The sequence below is a fragment of the Bombina bombina genome, chromosome 5, assembly GCF_027579735.1.
Source record: "Bombina bombina isolate aBomBom1 chromosome 5, aBomBom1.pri, whole genome shotgun sequence".
NCBI lineage: Eukaryota > Metazoa > Chordata > Amphibia > Anura > Bombinatoridae > Bombina > Bombina bombina.
Window position 1 is genome coordinate 205,045,542 of NC_069503.1, and position 17,417 is coordinate 205,062,958.

A 17,417-nucleotide genomic window follows, 5' to 3' on the forward strand; every position below is an offset into this window, starting at 1 on the left:
AACACTGCAGAGCAGATAATTCTGAAACTCTTCTAGCAGAAGAAATTGCAACCAAAAACAAAACTTTCCAAGATAATAACTTAATATCAACGGAATGTAAGGGTTCAAACGGAACCCCCTGAAGAACTGAAAGAACTAAATTGAGACTCCAAGGAGGAGTCAAAGGTTTGTAAACAGGCTTGATTCTAACCAGAGCCTGAACAAAGGCTTGAACATCTGGCACAGCTGCCAGCTTTTTGTGAAGTAACACAGACAAGGCAGAAATCTGTCCCTTCAAGGAACTTGCAGATAATCCTTTCTCCAAACCTTCTTGAAGAAAGGATAGAATCTTAGGAATTTTTACCTTGTCCCAAGGGAATCCTTTAGATTCACACCAACAGATATATTTTTTCCATATTTTGTGGTAAATTTTTCTAGTTACAGGCTTTCTGGCCTGAACAAGAGTATCAATGACAGAATCTGAGAACCCTCGCTTTGATAAGATCAAGCGTTCAATCTCCAAGCAGTCAGTTGGAGTGAGACCAGATTCGGATGTTCGAACGGACCTTGAACAAGAAGGTCTCGTCTCAAAGGTAGCTTCCATGGTGGAGCCGATGACATATTCACCAGGTCTGCATACCAAGTCCTGCGTGGCCACGCAGGAGCTATCAAGATCACCGATGCCCTCTCCTGATTGATCCTGGCTACCAGCCTGGGGATGAGAGGAAACGGCGGGAATACATAAGCTAGTTTGAAGGTCCAAGGTGCTACTAGTGCATCTACTAGAGTCGCCTTGGGATCCCTGGATCTGGACCCGTAGCAAGGAACCTTGAAGTTCTGACGAGAGGCCATCAGATCCATGTCTGGAATGCCCCACAATTGAGTAATTTGGGCAAAGATTTCCGGATGGAGTTCCCACTCCCCCGGATGAAATGTCTGACGACTCAGAAAATCCGCTTCCCAATTTTCCACTCCTGGGATGTGGATTGCGGACAAGTGGAGTCTCCGCCCATTGAATGATTTTGGTCACTTCTTCCATCGCCAGGGAACTCCTTGTTCCCCCCTGATGGTTGATGTACGCAACAGTCGTCATGTTGTCTGATTGAAACCGTATGAACTTGGCCTTTGCTAGCTGAGGCCAAGCCTTGAGGGCATTGAATATCGCTCTCAGTTCCAGAATATTTATCGGGAGAAGAGATTCTTCCCGAGACCAAAGACCCTGAGCTTTCAGGGGTCCCCAGACCGCGCCCCAGCCCACCAGACTGGCGTCGGTCGTGACAATGACCCACTCTGGTCTGCGGAAGCTCATCCCCTGTGACAGGTTGTCCAGGGACAGCCACCAACGGAGTGAATCTCTGGTCCTCTGATCTACTTGTATCGTCGGAGACAAGTCTGTATAGTCCCCATTCCACTGACTGAGCATGCACAGTTGTAATGGTCTTAGATGAATTCGCGCAAAAGGAACTATGTCCATTGCCGCTACCATCAAACCTATTACTTCCATGCACTGCGCTATGGAAGGAAGAGGAACAGAATGAAGTATTTGACAAGAGTTTAGAAGTTTTGATTTTCTGGCCTCTGTCAGAAAAATCCTCATTTCTAAGGAGTCTATTATTGTTCCCAAGAAGGGAACCCTTGTTGACGGAGATAGAGAACTTTTTTCTACGTTCACTTTCCACCCGTGAGATCTGAGAAAGGCCAGGACAATGTCCGTGTGAGCCTTTGCTTGAGGAAGGGACGACGCTTGAATCAGAATGTCGTCCAAGTAAGGTACTACTGCAATGCCCCTTGGTCTTAGCACCGCTAGAAGGGACCCTAGTACCTTTGTGAAAATCCTTGGAGCAGTGGCTAATCCGAACGGAAGTGCCACAAACTGGTAATGCTTGTCCAGGAATGCGAACCTTAGGAACCGATGATGTTCCTTGTGGATAGGAATATGTAGATACGCATCCTTTAAATCCACCGTGGTCATGAATTGACCTTCCTGGATGGAAGGAAGAATTGTTCGAATGGTTTCCATTTTGAACGATGGAACCTTGAGAAACTTGTTTAGGATCTTGAGATCTAAGATTGGTCTGAATGTTCCCTCTTTTTTGGGAACTACGAACAGATTGGAGTAGAACCCCATCCCTTGTTCTCCTAAAGGAACAGGATGAATCACTCCCATTTTTAACAGGTCTTCTACACAATGTAAGAATGCCTGTCTTTTTATGTGGTCTGAAGACAATTGAGACCTGTGGAACCTCCCCCTTGGGGGAAGCCCCTTGAATTCCAGAAGATAACCTTGGGAGACTATTTCTAGTGCCCAAGGATCCAGAACATCTCTTGCCCAAGCCTGAGCGAAGAGAGAGAGTCTGCCCCCCACCAGATCCGGTCCCGGATCGGGGGCCAACATCTCATGCTGTCTTGGTAGCAGTGGCAGGTTTCTTGGCATGCTTTCCTTTGTTCCAGCCTTGCATTGGTCTCCAGGCTGGCTTGGCTTGAGAAGTATTACCCTCTTGCTTAGAGGACGTAGCACTTGGGGCTGGTCCGTTTCTGCGAAAGGGACGAAAATTAGGTTTATTTTTGGCCTTGAAAGACCTATCCTGAGGAAGGGCGTGGCCCTTGCCCCCAGTGATATCAGAGATAATCTCTTTCAAGTCAGGGCCAAACAGCGTTTTCCCCTTGAAAGGAATGTTAAGCAATTTGTTCTTGGAAGACGCATCCGCTGACCAAGATTTTAACCAAAGCGCTCTGCTCGCCACAATAGCAAAACCAGAATTTTTCGCCGCTAACCTAGCCAATTGCAAAGTGGCGTCTAGGGTGAAAGAATTAGCCAATTTGAGAGCATGAATTCTGTCCATAATCTCCTCATAAGAAGAAGAATTATTATTGAGCGCCTTTTCTAGCTCATCGAACCAGAAACACGCTGCTGTAGTGACAGGAACAATGCATGAAATTGGTTGTAGAAGGTAACCTTGCTGAACAAACATCTTTTTAAGCAAACCTTCTAATTTTTTATCCATAGGATCTTTGAAAGCACAACTATCTTCTATGGGTATAGTGGTGCGTTTGTTTAGAGTAGAAACCGCCCCCTCGACCTTGGGGACTGTCTGCCATAAGTCCTTTCTGGGGTCGACCATAGGAAACAATTTTTTAAATATGGGGGGAGGGACGAAAGGTATACCGGGCCTTTCCCATTCTTTATTTACAATGTCCGCCACCCGCTTGGGTATAGGAAAAGCTTCGGGGGGCCCCGGGACCTCTAGGAACTTGTCCATTTTACATAGTTTCTCTGGAATGACCAAATTCTCACAATCATCCAGAGTGGATAACACCTCCTTAAGCAGAGCGCGGAGATGTTCCAATTTAAATTTAAATGTAATCACATCAGGTTCAGCTTGTTGAGAAATTTTCCCTGAATCTGAAATTTCTCCCTCAGACAAAACCTCCCTGGCCCCCTCAGACTGGTGTAGGGGCCCTTCAGAACCAATATCATCAGCGTCCTCATGCTCTTCAGTATTTTCTAAAACAGAGCAGTCGCGCTTTCGCTGATAAGTGGGCATTTTGGCTAAAATGTTTTTGATAGAATTATCCATTACAGCCGTTAATTGTTGCATAGTAAGGAGTATTGGCGCGCTAGATGTACTAGGGGCCTCCTGTGTGGGCAAGACTGGTGTAGACGAAGGAGGGGATGATGCAGTACCATGCTTACTCCCCTCACTTGAGGAATCATCTTGGGCATCATTTTCTCTAAATTTTGTGTCACATAAATCACATCTATTTAAATGAGAAGGAACCTTGGCTTCCCCACATTCAGAACACAGTCTATCTGGTAGTTCAGACATGTTAAACAGGCAAAAACTTGATAACAAAGTACAAAAAACGTTTTAAAATAAACCGTTACTGTCACTTTAAATTTTAAACTGAACACACTTTATTACTGCAATTGCGAAAAAGTATGAAGGAATTGTTCAAAATTCACCAAAATTTCACCACAGTGTCTTAAAGCCTTAAAAGTATTGCACACCAAATTTGGAAGCTTTAACCCTTAAAATAACGGAACCGGAGCCGTTTTTATATTTAACCCCTTTACAGTCCCTGGTATCTGCTTTGCTGAGACCCAACCAAGCCCAAAGGGGAATACGATACCAAATGACGCCTTCAGAAAGTCTTTTCTATGTATCAGAGCTCCTCACACATGCATCTGCATGTCATGCTTCTCAAAAACAAGTGCGCAATAGAGGCGCGAAAATGAGACTCTGCCTATGATTAGGGAAAGCCCCTAGAGAATAAGGTGTCCAATACAGTGCCTGCCGGTTATTTTACATAATTCCCAAGATTAAAATAATTCCTCAAGGCTATGGAGTATAAAATATGTTTATATATAAATCGATTTAGCCCAGAAAATGTCTACAGTCTTAAAAAGCCCTTGTGAAGCCCTTTTTTTTCTTTCTGTAATAAAAATGGCTTACCGGATCCCATAGGGAAAATGACAGCTTCCAGCATTACATCGTCTTGTTAGAATGTGTCATACCTCAAGCAGCAAAAGTCTGCTCACTGTTCCCCCAACTGAAGTTAATTCCTCTCAACAGTCCTGTGTGGAAACAGCCATCGATTTTAGTAACGGTTGCTAAAATCATTTTCCTCTTACAAACAGAAATCTTCATCTCTTTTCTGTTTCAGAGTAAATAGTACATACCAGCACTATTTTAAAATAACAAACTCTTGATTGAATAATAAAAACTACAGTTAAACACTAAAAAACTCTAAGCCATCTCCGTGGAGATGTTGCCTGTACAACGGCAAAGAGAATGACTGGGGAAGGCGGAGCCTAGGAGGGATCATGTGACCAGCTTTGCTGGGCTCTTTGCCATTTCCTGTTGGGGAAGAGAATATCCCACAAGTAAGGATGACGCCGTGGACCGGACACACCTATGTTGGAGAAATGAAGCATTTTCAGCCCCCGCGAGCCTAACAGCCCACAGGGAAAAAAGTCAAATTTTTAAGGTAAGAAAAATATTTGATTCATCATTATCCCAAATATGAAACTGACTGTCTGAAAATAAGGAATGTTGAACATCCTGAGTCAAGGCAAATAAATGTTTGAATACATATATTTAGAAATTTATTAAAAAAGTGCCCAACCATAGCTTAGAGTGTCACAGAAAATAAGACTTACTTACCCCAGGACACTCATCTACATGTTTGTAGAAAGCCAAACCAGTACTGAAACGAAAATCAGCAGAGGTAATGGTATATATATATATATATAAGAGTATATCGTCGATCTGAAAAGGGAGGTAAGAGATGAATCTCTACGACCGATAACAGAGAACCTATGAAATAGACCCCGTAGAAGGAGATCATTGAATTCAAACAGGCAATACTCTCCTCACATCCCTCTGACATTCACTGCACGCTGAGAGGAAAACCGGGCTCCAACCTGCTGCGGAGCGCATATCAACGTAGAATCTAGCACAAACTTACTTCACCACCTCCATAGGAGGCAAAGTTTGTAAAACTGAATTGTGGGTGTGGTGAGGGGTGTATTTATAGGCATTTTAAGGTTTGGGAAACTTTGCCCCTCCTGGTAGGAATGTATATCCCATACGTCACTAGCTCATGGACTCTTGCTAATTACATGAAAGAAAAACATAATTTATGCTTACCTGATAAATTCCTTTCTTCTGTTGTGTGATCAGTCCACGGGTCATCATTACTTCTGGGATATAACTCCTCCCCAACAGGAAATGCAAGAGGATTCACCCAGCAGAGCTGCATATAGCTCCTCCCCTCTACGTCAGTCCCAGTCATTCGACCAAGAATCAACGAGAAAGGAGTAACCAAGGGTGAAGTGGTGACTGGAGTATAATTTAAAAGATATCTACCTGCCTTAAAACAGGGCGGGCCGTGGACTGATCACACAACAGAAGAAAGGAATTTATCAGGTAAGCATAAATTATGTTTTCTTCTGTTATGTGTGATCAGTCCACGGGTCATCATTACTTCTGGGATACCAATACCAAAGCAAAAGTACACGGATGACGGGAGGGATAGGCAGGCTCATTATATAGAAGGAACCACTGCCTGAAGAACCTTTCTCCCAAAAATAGCCTCCGAAGAAGCAAAAGTGTCAAATTTGTAAAATTTGGAAAAAGTATGAAGCGAAGACCAAGTTGCAGCCTTGCAAATCTGTTCAACAGAGGCCTCATTCTTAAAGGCCCAAGTGGAAGCCACAGCTCTAGTGGAGTGAGCTGTAATTCTTTCAGGAGGCTGCTGCCCAGCAGTCTCATAGGCTAAACGTATTATGCTACGAAGCCAAAAAGAGAGAGAGGTAGCAGAAGCTTTTTGACCTCTCCTCTGTCCAGAGTAAACGACAAACAAGGAAGAAGTTTGGCGAAAATCTTTAGTTGCCTGCAAGTAGAACTTGAGGGCACGAACTACATCCAGATTGTGTAGAAGACGTTCCTTCTTTGAAGAAGGATTTGGACACAAGGATGGTACAACAATCTCTTGATTGATGTTCCTGTTAGTGACTACCTTAGGTAAGAACCCAGGTTTAGTACGCAGAACTACCTTGTCTGAGTGAAAAATCAGATAAGGGGAATCACAATGTAAGGCTGATAACTCAGAGACTCTTCGAGCCGAGGAAATAGCCATTAAAAACAGAACTTTCCAAGATAACATTCTTATATCAATGGAATGAAGGGGTTCAAACGGAACACCCTGTAAAACGTTAAGAACTAAGTTTAAACTCCATGGTGGAGCAACAGCTTTAAATACAGGCTTGATCCTAGCTAAAGCCTGACAAAAGGACTGGACGTCTGGATTTTCTGACAGACGTCTGTGTAACAAGATGGACAGAGCTGAAATCTGTCCCTTTAATGAACTAGCTGATAAACCCTTTTCTAAACCTTCTTGTAGAAAGGACAATATCCTAGCGATCCTAACCTTACTCCAGGAGTAACCTTTGGATTCGCACCAGTATAGGTATTTCCGCCATATTTTATGGTAAATCCTTCTGGTAACAGGCTTCCTAGCCTGAATCAGGGTATCAATAACCGACTCAGAAAAACCACGTTTTGATAAAATCAAGCGTTCAATTTCCAAGCAGTCAGCTTCAGAGAAGTTAGATTTTGGTGTTTGAATGGACCCTGTATCAGAAGGTCCTGTCTTAGAGGTAGAGACCAAGGCGGACAGGATGACATGTCCACCAGATCTGCATACCAAGTCCTGCGTGGCCATGCAGGTGCTATTAGAATTACTGATGCTCTCTCCTGTTTGATTTTGGCAATCAATCGAGGAAGCAGCGGGAAGGGTGGAAACACATAAGCCATCCTGAAGTTCCATGGTGCTGTCAAAGCATCTATCAGAACTGCTCCCGGATCCCTGGATCTGGACCCGTAGCGATGAAGTTTGGCGTTCTGGCGAGACGCCATGAGATCTATCTCTGGTTTGCCCCAACGTCGAAGTATTTGGGCAAAGATCTCCGGATGAAGTTCCCACTCCCCCGGATGAAAAGTCTGGCGACTCAAGAAATCCGCCTCCCAGTTCTCCACTCCCGGGATGTGGATTGCTGACAGGTGGCAAGAGTGAGACTCTGCCCAGCGAATTATCTTTGATACTTCCATCATTGCTAGGGAGCTTCTTGTCCCTCCCTGATGGTTGATGTAAGCTACAGTCGTGATGTTGTCCGACTGAAACCTGATGAACCCCCGAGTTGTTAACTGGGGCCAAGCCAGAAGGGCATTGAGAACTGCTCTCAATTCCAGAATGTTTATTGGAAGGAGACTCTCCTCCTGATTCCATAGTCCCTGAGCCTTCAGAGAATTCCAGACAGCGCCCCAACCTAGTAGGCTGGCGTCTGTTGTTACAATTGTCCAGTCTGGCCTGCTGAATGGCATCCCCCTGGACAGGTGTGGCCGATGAAGCCACCATAGAAGAGAATTTCTGGTCTCTTGATTCAGATTCAGAGTAGGGGACAAATCTGAGTAATCCCCATTCCACTGACTTAGCATGCATAATTGCAGCGGTCTGAGGTGTAGACGTGCAAAAGGTACTATGTCCATTGCCGCTACCATTAAGCCGATCACCTCCATGCATTGAGCTACTGACGGGTGTTGAATGGAATGAAGGACGCGGCATGCATTTTGAAGCTTTGTTAACCTGTCTTCTGTCAGGTAAATCTTCATTTCTACAGAATCTATAAGAGTCCCCAAGAATGGAACTCTTGTGAGAGGAAAAAGAGAACTCTTCTTTTCGTTCACCTTCCATCCATGCGACCTTAGAAATGCCAGAACTAACTCTGTATGAGACTTGGCAGTTTGAAAGCTTGAAGCTTGTATTAGAATGTCGTCTAGGTACGGAGCTACCGAAATCCCTCGCGGTCTTAGTACCGCTAGAAGGGCACCCAGAACCTTTGTGAAGATTCTTGGAGCCGTAGCCAGTCCGAATGGAAGAGCTACAAACTGGTAGTGCCTGTCTAAGAAGGCAAACCTTAGGTACCGGTGATGATCTTTGTGGATCGGTATGTGAAGGTAAGCATCCTTTAAATCCACTGTGGTCATGTACTGACCCTCTTGGATCATGGGTAAGATTGTCCGAATAGTTTCCATTTTGAACGATGGAACTCTTAGGAATTTGTTTAGAATCTTTAAATCTAAGATTGGCCTGAAAGTTCCCTCTTTTTTGGGAACCACAAACAGGTTTGAGTAGAACCCTTGTCCTTGTTCCGACCGTGGAACCGGATGGATCACTCCCATTAATAACAGATCTTGTACGCAGCGTAGAAACGCTTCTTTCTTTATCTGGTTTGTTGACAACCTTGACAGATGCAATCTCCCTCTTGGGGGAGATAATTTGAAGTCTAGAAGGTATCCCTGAGATATGATCTCTAGAGCCCAGGGATCCTGAACATCTCTTGCCCAGGCCTGGGCAAAGAGAGAGAGTCTGCCCCCCACTAGATCCGGTCCCGGATCGGGGGCTCTCGGTTCATGCTGTCTTTGGGGCAGCAGCAGGTTTCCTGGCCTGCTTGCTCTTGTTCCAGGACTGGTTAGGCTTCCAGCCTTGCCTGTAACGAGCAACAGCTCCTTCCTGTTTTGGTGCAGTGGAGGTTGATGCTGCTCCTGTTTTGAAATTCCGAAAGGGACGAAAATTAGACTGTCTAGCCTTAGCTTTGGCTTTGTCTTGAGGTAGGGCGTGGCCCTTACCACCTGTAATGTCAGCGATAATTTCTTTCAAACCGGGCCCAAATAAAGACTGCCCCTTGAAAGGTATATTAAGTAATTTGGACTTAGAAGTCACATCAGCTGACCAGGATTTTAGCCACAGCGCCCTACGTGCCTGTATGGCGAATCCTGAGTTCTTAGCCGTGAGTTTAGTTAAATGTACTACGGCCTCCGAAATGAAAGAATTAGCTAGTTTAAGGACTCTAAGCCTGTCCGTAATGTCGTCTAGCGTAGATGAACTAAGGTTCTCTTCCAGCGACTCAATCCAAAATGCTGCCGCAGCCGTAATCGGCGCGATACATGCAAGGGGTTGTAATATAAAACCTTGTTGAACAAACATTTTCTTAAGGTAACCCTCTAACTTTTTATCCATTGGATCTGAAAAAGCACAGCTATCCTCCACCGGGATAGTGGTACGCTTAGCTAAAGTAGAAACTGCTCCCTCCACCTTGGGGACCGTCTGCCATAAGTCCCTAGTGGTGGCGTCTATTGGGAACATCTTTCTAAATATTGGAGGGGGTGAGAACGGCACACCGGGTCTATCCCACTCCTTAGTAACAATTTCAGTTAGTCTCTTAGGTATAGGAAAAACGTCAGTACTCGCCGGTACCGCAAAGTATTTATCCAACCTACACAGTTTCTCTGGTATTGCAACGGTGTTACAATCGTTAAGAGCTGCTAAGACCTCCCCTAGTAATACACGGAGGTTCTCCAATTTAAATTTAAAATTTGAAATATCTGAGTCCAATTTGTTTGGATCAGAACCGTCACCCACAGAATGAAGCTCTCCGTCCTCATGCTCTGCGAGCTGTGACGCAGTATCAGACATGGCCCTTGCATTGTCAGCGCACTCTGTTCTCACCCCAGAGTGATCACGCTTGCCTCTTAGTTCTGGTAATTTAGACAAAACTTCAGTCATAACAGTAGCCATATCTTGTAATGTTATCTGTAATGGCCGCCCAGATGTACTAGGCGCCATAATATCACGCACCTCCCGGGCGGGAGATGCAGGTACTGCCGCGTGAGGCGAGTTAGTCGGCATAACTCTCCCCTCGCTGTTTGGTGAAATTTGTTCACATTGTACAGATTGACTTTTATTTAAAGTAGCATCAATACAGTTAGTACATAAATTTCTATTGGGCTCCACCTTGGCATTGGAACAAATGACACAGATATCTTCCTCTGAGTCAGACATGTTTAACACACTAGCAAAAAACTTACAACTTGGTTATAATCTTTTTTAGCAAAAAAATACTGTGCCTCAAAGAGGTACTAAACGATTAAATAACAGTTGAAATAATGAACTGAAAAACAGTTATAGCATCAAACTTTAAAACAACACAACTCTTAGCAAAGGTTTGTTCCCATTAGTAAAATAACAATAATTAAATTTGACATAAAAAGTACAAAGCAACGTTTTTATGCACAGTCACTATAAGAATTCTCACAGCTCTGCTGAGAGAAGTTACCTCCCTTCAAAGAAGTTTGAAGACCCCTGAGATCTGTCAGAGATGAACCGGATCATGCAGGAAAAATAAAAGTGACTGACTGGAATTTTTTGATGCGTAGTAAAGAGCGCCAAAAACGGCCCCTCCCTCTCTCACACAGCAGTGAAGAGAAACGAAACTGTCACAATTACAAGCAAAAAACTGCCAAGTGGAAAATAATGCCCAAATATCTATTCACACAGTACCTCAGCAATGTAAACGATTCTACATTCCAGCAAAAACGTTTAGCATGATAAATAGTTATTAAAAGTATTAGTGACCTTTAGCAGAGTAGTTCCGGTGAAATACCATCCCCAGAATACTGAAGTGTATACATACATGTCATTTTAACGGTATGGCAGGATTTTCTCATCAATTCCATTCAGAAAATAAAAACTGCTACATACCTCAATGCAGATTCATCTGCCCGCTGTCCCCTGATCTGAAGCCTTTACCTCCCTCAGATGGCCGAGAACAGCAATATGATCTTAACTACTCCGGTTAAAATCATAGTAAAAAACTCTGGCAGATTCTTCCTCAAACTCTGCCAGAGAAGTAATAACACGCTCCGGTGCTATTGTAAAATAACAAACTTTTGATTGAAGTCATAAAAACTAAGTATAATCACCATAGTCCTCTCACACATCCTATCTAGTCGTTGGGTGCAAGAGAATGACTGGGACTGACGTAGAGGGGAGGAGCTATATGCAGCTCTGCTGGGTGAATCCTCTTGCATTTCCTGTTGGGGAGGAGTTATATCCCAGAAGTAATGATGACCCGTGGACTGATCACACATAACAGAAGAAATACACGTTTTACCTCTGTAATTATCTTGTATCTAAGCCTCTGCTGACTGCCCCCTTATTTCAGTTCTTTTGACAGACATGCAGTTTAGTCAATCAGTGCTCACTCCTAGGTCACTTTACGTGCATGAGCTCAATGTTATCTATATGAAACATGTGAACTAATGCCCTCTAGTGGTCAAAATGTATTCAGATTAGAGGCAGTCTTCAAGGTCTAAGAAATTAGCATATGAACCTCCTAGGTTTAGCTTTCAACTAAGAATACCAAGAGAACAAAGCAAAATTGGTGATAAAAGTAAATTGGGAAGTTGTTTAAAATTGCATGCCCTATTTAAATCATGAAAGTTTTTTTTGGACTTGACTGTCCCTTTAATTACTCTGTGTAATACGGTTCCACAAATATTTAACCATATAGGTATGGAATCAGGGCTATAACCACTATTCTGTGTAGTCAGTAAATAGTCTCTCAACAATATCCCTTACTGTTATGGCTTAGTCTAGTAGTCTTTATCGGATCATAAGAATACCAAGCATTTGAACTACGGTGGTTCCCCATTATTCCTAATAGGTACAAATTCCGGTTGGGGAATCAACAGGCTGAAATACACTGAATGAATACGTGAGCTGTGTGGTAACAGTTAAGCACTCCATCTAGAGAGCCGTAATACTATAGCAAATTAAGGTAGCCTAAGGCTCACTAAAAACACAGGAGCTCCTAGGACGCCTCACCAGTACCCTAGCTTCCCTGGGACGCTAGGGTACTGGTGATAATTAGATATGTAGCCCTCACAAGTGGCAATATAAAGCTAAACAAATTCTATGTTGGATACTACCACATTAATTCTGAACTATATTAGTGGTCATATGAGAACACTTTCCCCAAGGATTTATTATCAGAAGATCTCAGTACACACTATGTTAGAGACATGAAACCCAAAATTTTTCTTTCATGATTCAGATAAATACAATTTTAAACAACTTTCCAATTTACTTCTATTATTTAATTTGCTTCCTTCTCTTGTTATCCTTTTCTGAAAGGTTTATCTAGGTAGACTCAGGAGCAGCAAAGAACCTAGGTTCTCGCTGCTGATTGGTGGCTGCATATATATATACAAATTGTCATTGGCTCACCCAAGTGTTCAGTTAGAAACCAGTAGTGCATTGCTGTTCCTTCAACAAATGATACCAAGAGAATGAAACAAATTAGATAATAGAAGTAAATAAGAAAGTTGTTTAAAATTGTATTCTCTATCTGAATCATGAAAGAAAATTTTGGGGTTTCATGTCCCTTTTGAGCCACCTACATCTCCTGATTACAAAACATACAGGGGAAGTCACAATAGCTGTAATAATCACACTGCAATATTATTGCGCTACATTTGTGGTCAAGCTTTATTTTATACTCTAATGATTTATATACACTTTATAAGGTACCTAAGTGTGTTTTTAATGATCTTTCCTATTTTATTTGTGTCTTAATAAAAGTTAAATGTTATTTCACTATGAGCCAACAAGTTTAATAGTGAATAAGCTGTTTATTTCTAACAGCTGTTGCAGCTGCACGATAATTCTAAAACCGAGAGTGCTATATGTGTTTTCTTTTGAAGAGTATGTCTCTTTACCTCTCTTCACATTTTTCTACAATTTAAATTTTACACACAGCACCCACTAGCCCTAATAAGATATCTGTTTGTGAAGTAGAATTTATATACATATCACCACGTGTAGGGGATGCAGGTCTTGTAATTTACCTAAGTAGTGTCATTGGACCTTTCCTTCTTTCCTATGTTGCATTTTTGGCGATGACATCTCAGATCACTACATGTTCAGACTTGGAGATTACAATTACAACCCCAAGAAGGATGCAGCTAGGCACCCCAGTAATTAATAAGTAGTACAAATTGGAGAAAGCTAAATACACACAAAAAAGGCTTCTTCAACCCAACAATTTCACACTTAACAAAATGAATTTAAATGTACTTTAATCAATAAACCACCGTTTAGATTTCTGTTACCAATAGATTTTAGAATCACTTGGAATACAATGAATCAAGTTTAAGGGAAAGGATACAACATTTTTTTTTTTTTTTTTTTTTTACAATAAATCATTATCTTACTCCGGCGAATGTGATGGAGATGGAGGGCTCTGGAAGGTTCCTGGCAGTGCTGTCGGCACAGGTAACAATGGCTCCCAAGGAATTCCTGAAGGGATAGTGTTTGTACTTGCATCCACATTAACATTCTACAATAAATAAGAAATATCAGCACTTCGCATTAACATGTTGAGTTTCAAAGATCTTAACAGCTTTTTAAAATACAGTTTTTTTTAAAAAAAAACCTTACCTGCAATAATTAGATTTTTAAAGGTAAATATGTAATAACATTATGGCACATTGCATATAAAATACACTGTAGTACAAGCAGGAGGCCCTTTTCCCTATAGATGCACCAATTCATCTTTTCAGAAATGCATTACACTTTGCATACATTACTTACTGAAAACCAAACTGCTACAAATGATAAACCACTATCTTCCCCTGTACACCTATATCACCATTACAGTTCCGGATAACCTATTTAGTTTAGATATGTATTGTTACCATGTTTGGGAGGAATTCAATTAAAGCACCATTCAATGCAGTATAATTGCATAATTAACAAGTACCTTATAAAAGGACACAGCAATAACACTTACTCTGAATTTTTTTCTGACAAATTTATTTTTTCTCCCATTTTCCGACCCTCTGTATCATGTGACACCCATAAGCCAATCAAAGACTACTATAAGTATACCATGTGAGCTTGTGCACAAGCCCAGTAGGATCTTGTTCCCCAGAAAGTGTGAATATAAAAAGATTGTGCAAAATTTGACAATGGAAGTAAATTGGTTTGTGTCTTAAAACTGCATTCTCTTTCTGAATCATACACTTGAGTGTCCCTTTAACTGTTTCAATACAACTTTGTTTTAGAAAACAAACTTTTAGATCTTGGCAGAGGAATGGATTCACAGACTAAAGAATCGTAGAAGAACCCAAGCATTTAGTGCTGTCAAAGGTACTAGATCTGAAAATATTTTTTGTGTGCTAGGCAGGAGCTAAATTAATTACAATATGTTTGTCAGATTTGATCTTTTGTTTCACTTAATGGAACTAAACATTAGGCGGCATACAAACTAGTGCCCTACCATAGAATTACCTTGACATCTAAAGGATGATCTTAAGATCTTCTGCAAAATCCTGGGAACCATTGCCATCTTACATTGTTTCCATCAGATTTATTTCCAAAAAAACAACATCAACAACAACCCAAAACCCAATAATTTAAGCTTATCTGATAAATTAACTTATTTCATGGTGGTAAGAGTCCATGATCCATTACTCTTCCTCTTCTCTAGCACTAGGAGGCAAAGATTCACAAAACCCAAGAGCTCTATAAACTACTCCCGCATACCTTAGTCTAACGTATAGCCAAGCAAACTGAGGTAAGGGAAAGGAATAAGAGCCATAAAAGAAGCACTGAAAAAAGGAGTGCTGAAGAAAAAACTACCCCCCTGAAAAAAGAAACAAACATAAGTGTGGGGTATTGTGGACTCTCACCACCATGAAAAATTAATCAGGTAAGCATACATTTTCTATCATACAGGTGGTGAGCATCCACAATCCATTACTCTTGGGAACTAACCACCAAGCTGTGGAGTCCACGAGTAATAATAAAGCGAACATTTAAAAAATAATTCACTGAGAACATAAATCCCCAACCCGATATCTATAGAGACCACAAATATCCATAATCTGATTGAACAGATCCTGTTGAAGAGACCACTTCCCTGGATGTAGAGACCGACAACTGAGAAAGTCTAGCTCCGAGTTGTTAACTCATGGAATATGAATTGTAGATACTAGACATATATTGTTTTTTGCCCATGTAAGAATCTGAGACACCGCCATTATTGCCAGGGAACTTCGAGTTCCCGCGATGGTTGACATAAGCTACTGCTGTGACACTGTCTGGAAACGGAGATGAGACTCCCTTATCAACAGAGGCCAAGATTGAAGGGATCCCAAATTCCCTGTGCTCTCAGAGACCCCCAAACCACTCCCCAACCTGAGAGACTTGGATTTGAAGTGATCACAGTCCAGGTAGGATGAGCAAAACAAGCCTTCTGAATAATAAACTGATGATCCTGTCAGCAAGTTAGAGCCCGACTTGTACTGGGATCCAAAAATAGCCTTTGAGCCGAGTATAATAATCTCCTTGCACCATTAACGCAGCATACCAAGTTGAAGAGGCCTCATGAGAAATCGAGCAAAGGAAATTGCATCTGAAGCTGCAATCATGAGACCTAGGACTTCCATACACAAAGCCACTGAGGGAAATGAGAGAGACTGAAGGTTCAGACAAGCTGACACAAATTTTAACCTTCTCTGCGCTGTTAAAGAAAGATTCATAGATACTGAATCTATATAAAAACCCAAGGCCCTTTGTCTGAGGTTCCAAAGTAATCTTTGGAAAACTGATCCTTCAATCATGCTGTTGGTATGAGAATCTGCTAAAGGAAAAGATGGAGCTTCAACCAAGATGTCGTCCAGGTATGAGACCTGATCACACAAAAGGGCACCCAGAACCTTTGTGAATATTCTTGGAGCTGTAGCCAATACACAAAAAAAAAAAAAAAAGAACAAACTAAAAATGAATGTCCAGAAAGGCAAACCTTAGAAACTGGAAATGAGTTGGAACATGAAGGTAAGCATCCTTTAAATGTATTGTGGACAAACTGACTGTGCTGAAAAGGCAAATTTATTCTGAAAGATGGAATCCTTACCAACCTATTCAGAGCTTTTAGATCAAGAACTGGTCTGAAAGTACCTTCCTGCTTTGAAGCAATGAAGAGATTTAAATAAAATCCAATAATCACTCCCATATCTTCCAGATCTGAGACAGACTAAAGAAAAGCTTGAGCTTTTACAGGATTCATTTGAACACTGGACAGAAAAAGACCTTCCTCTGGGAATCCTATTCGATAACCCTGAGAAACTATATTCCAAACCAAGGGGTCTGGAGCAAACTGAAAAAGGCTTAATCTGGCCGCCTACCAGTACTTCGGGATCAGTGGCTGCACCTTCATGTAGTTTTGGTAGTACGGATAAACATTAAATCCGAGGACAGACAGTTTATACAGTATATATAAAACTTAAAAAGTGCCCAAAACATAGCTATACGATTGTCTAGATGTAAATACAATATACTTACCAAGACACTCGTCCACTAGCAAACAAGCAGCAGACAGCCAAACTAGTACTGAAACATATAAGCAGAGGTTACGTAATAGGAGTAATAATGTAGATCCATAAAGGGAGGCAAAACAGGGCTTCAATATAGACTGAAAAACATAATTTATGTAAGAACTTACCTGATAAATTAATTTCTTTCATATTGGCAAGAGTCCATGAGCTAGTGACGTATGGGATATACAATCCTACCAGGAGGGGAAAAGTTTCCCAAACCTCAAAATGCCTATAAATACACCCCTCACCACACCCACAATTCAGTTTAACGAATAGCCAAGTAGTGGGGTGATAAAGAAAGGAGTAAAACGCATCAACAAAGGAATTTGGAAATAATTGTGCTTCATACAAAAAAATCATAACCACCATAAAAAAGGGGTAGGCCTCCTCATGGACTCTTGCCAATATGAAAGAAATGAATTCATCAGGTAAGTTCTTACAGAAATTATGTTTTCTTTCATGTAATTGGCAAGAGTCCATGAGCTAGTGACGTATGGGATAGCAATATCCAAGATGTGGAACTCCACGCAAGAGTCACTAGAGAGGGAGGGATAAAAATAAAAACAGCCATTTTCCGCTGAAAAAATTAATCCACAACCCAAAATATAAGTTAATTCTCATAAATGAAAGGAAAAAAATTAAATCAAAAGCAGA

The 17,417-nt window shown here is 41.6% G+C and overlaps 1 protein-coding gene across 1 annotated transcript in view; it reads right to left on the reverse strand.

The window, feature by feature from the left end:
* Nucleotides 1-17,417, reverse strand: part of LARP4B (La ribonucleoprotein 4B) — a 921,178-nt gene that overhangs the window by 69,658 nt on the left and 834,103 nt on the right. The window contains exon 13 of the mRNA XM_053715674.1: nt 13,596-13,720. Within this exon, the coding sequence (XP_053571649.1) occupies nt 13,596-13,720 (125 nt within the window). The remainder of the gene's footprint in view (nt 1-13,595; nt 13,721-17,417) is intronic.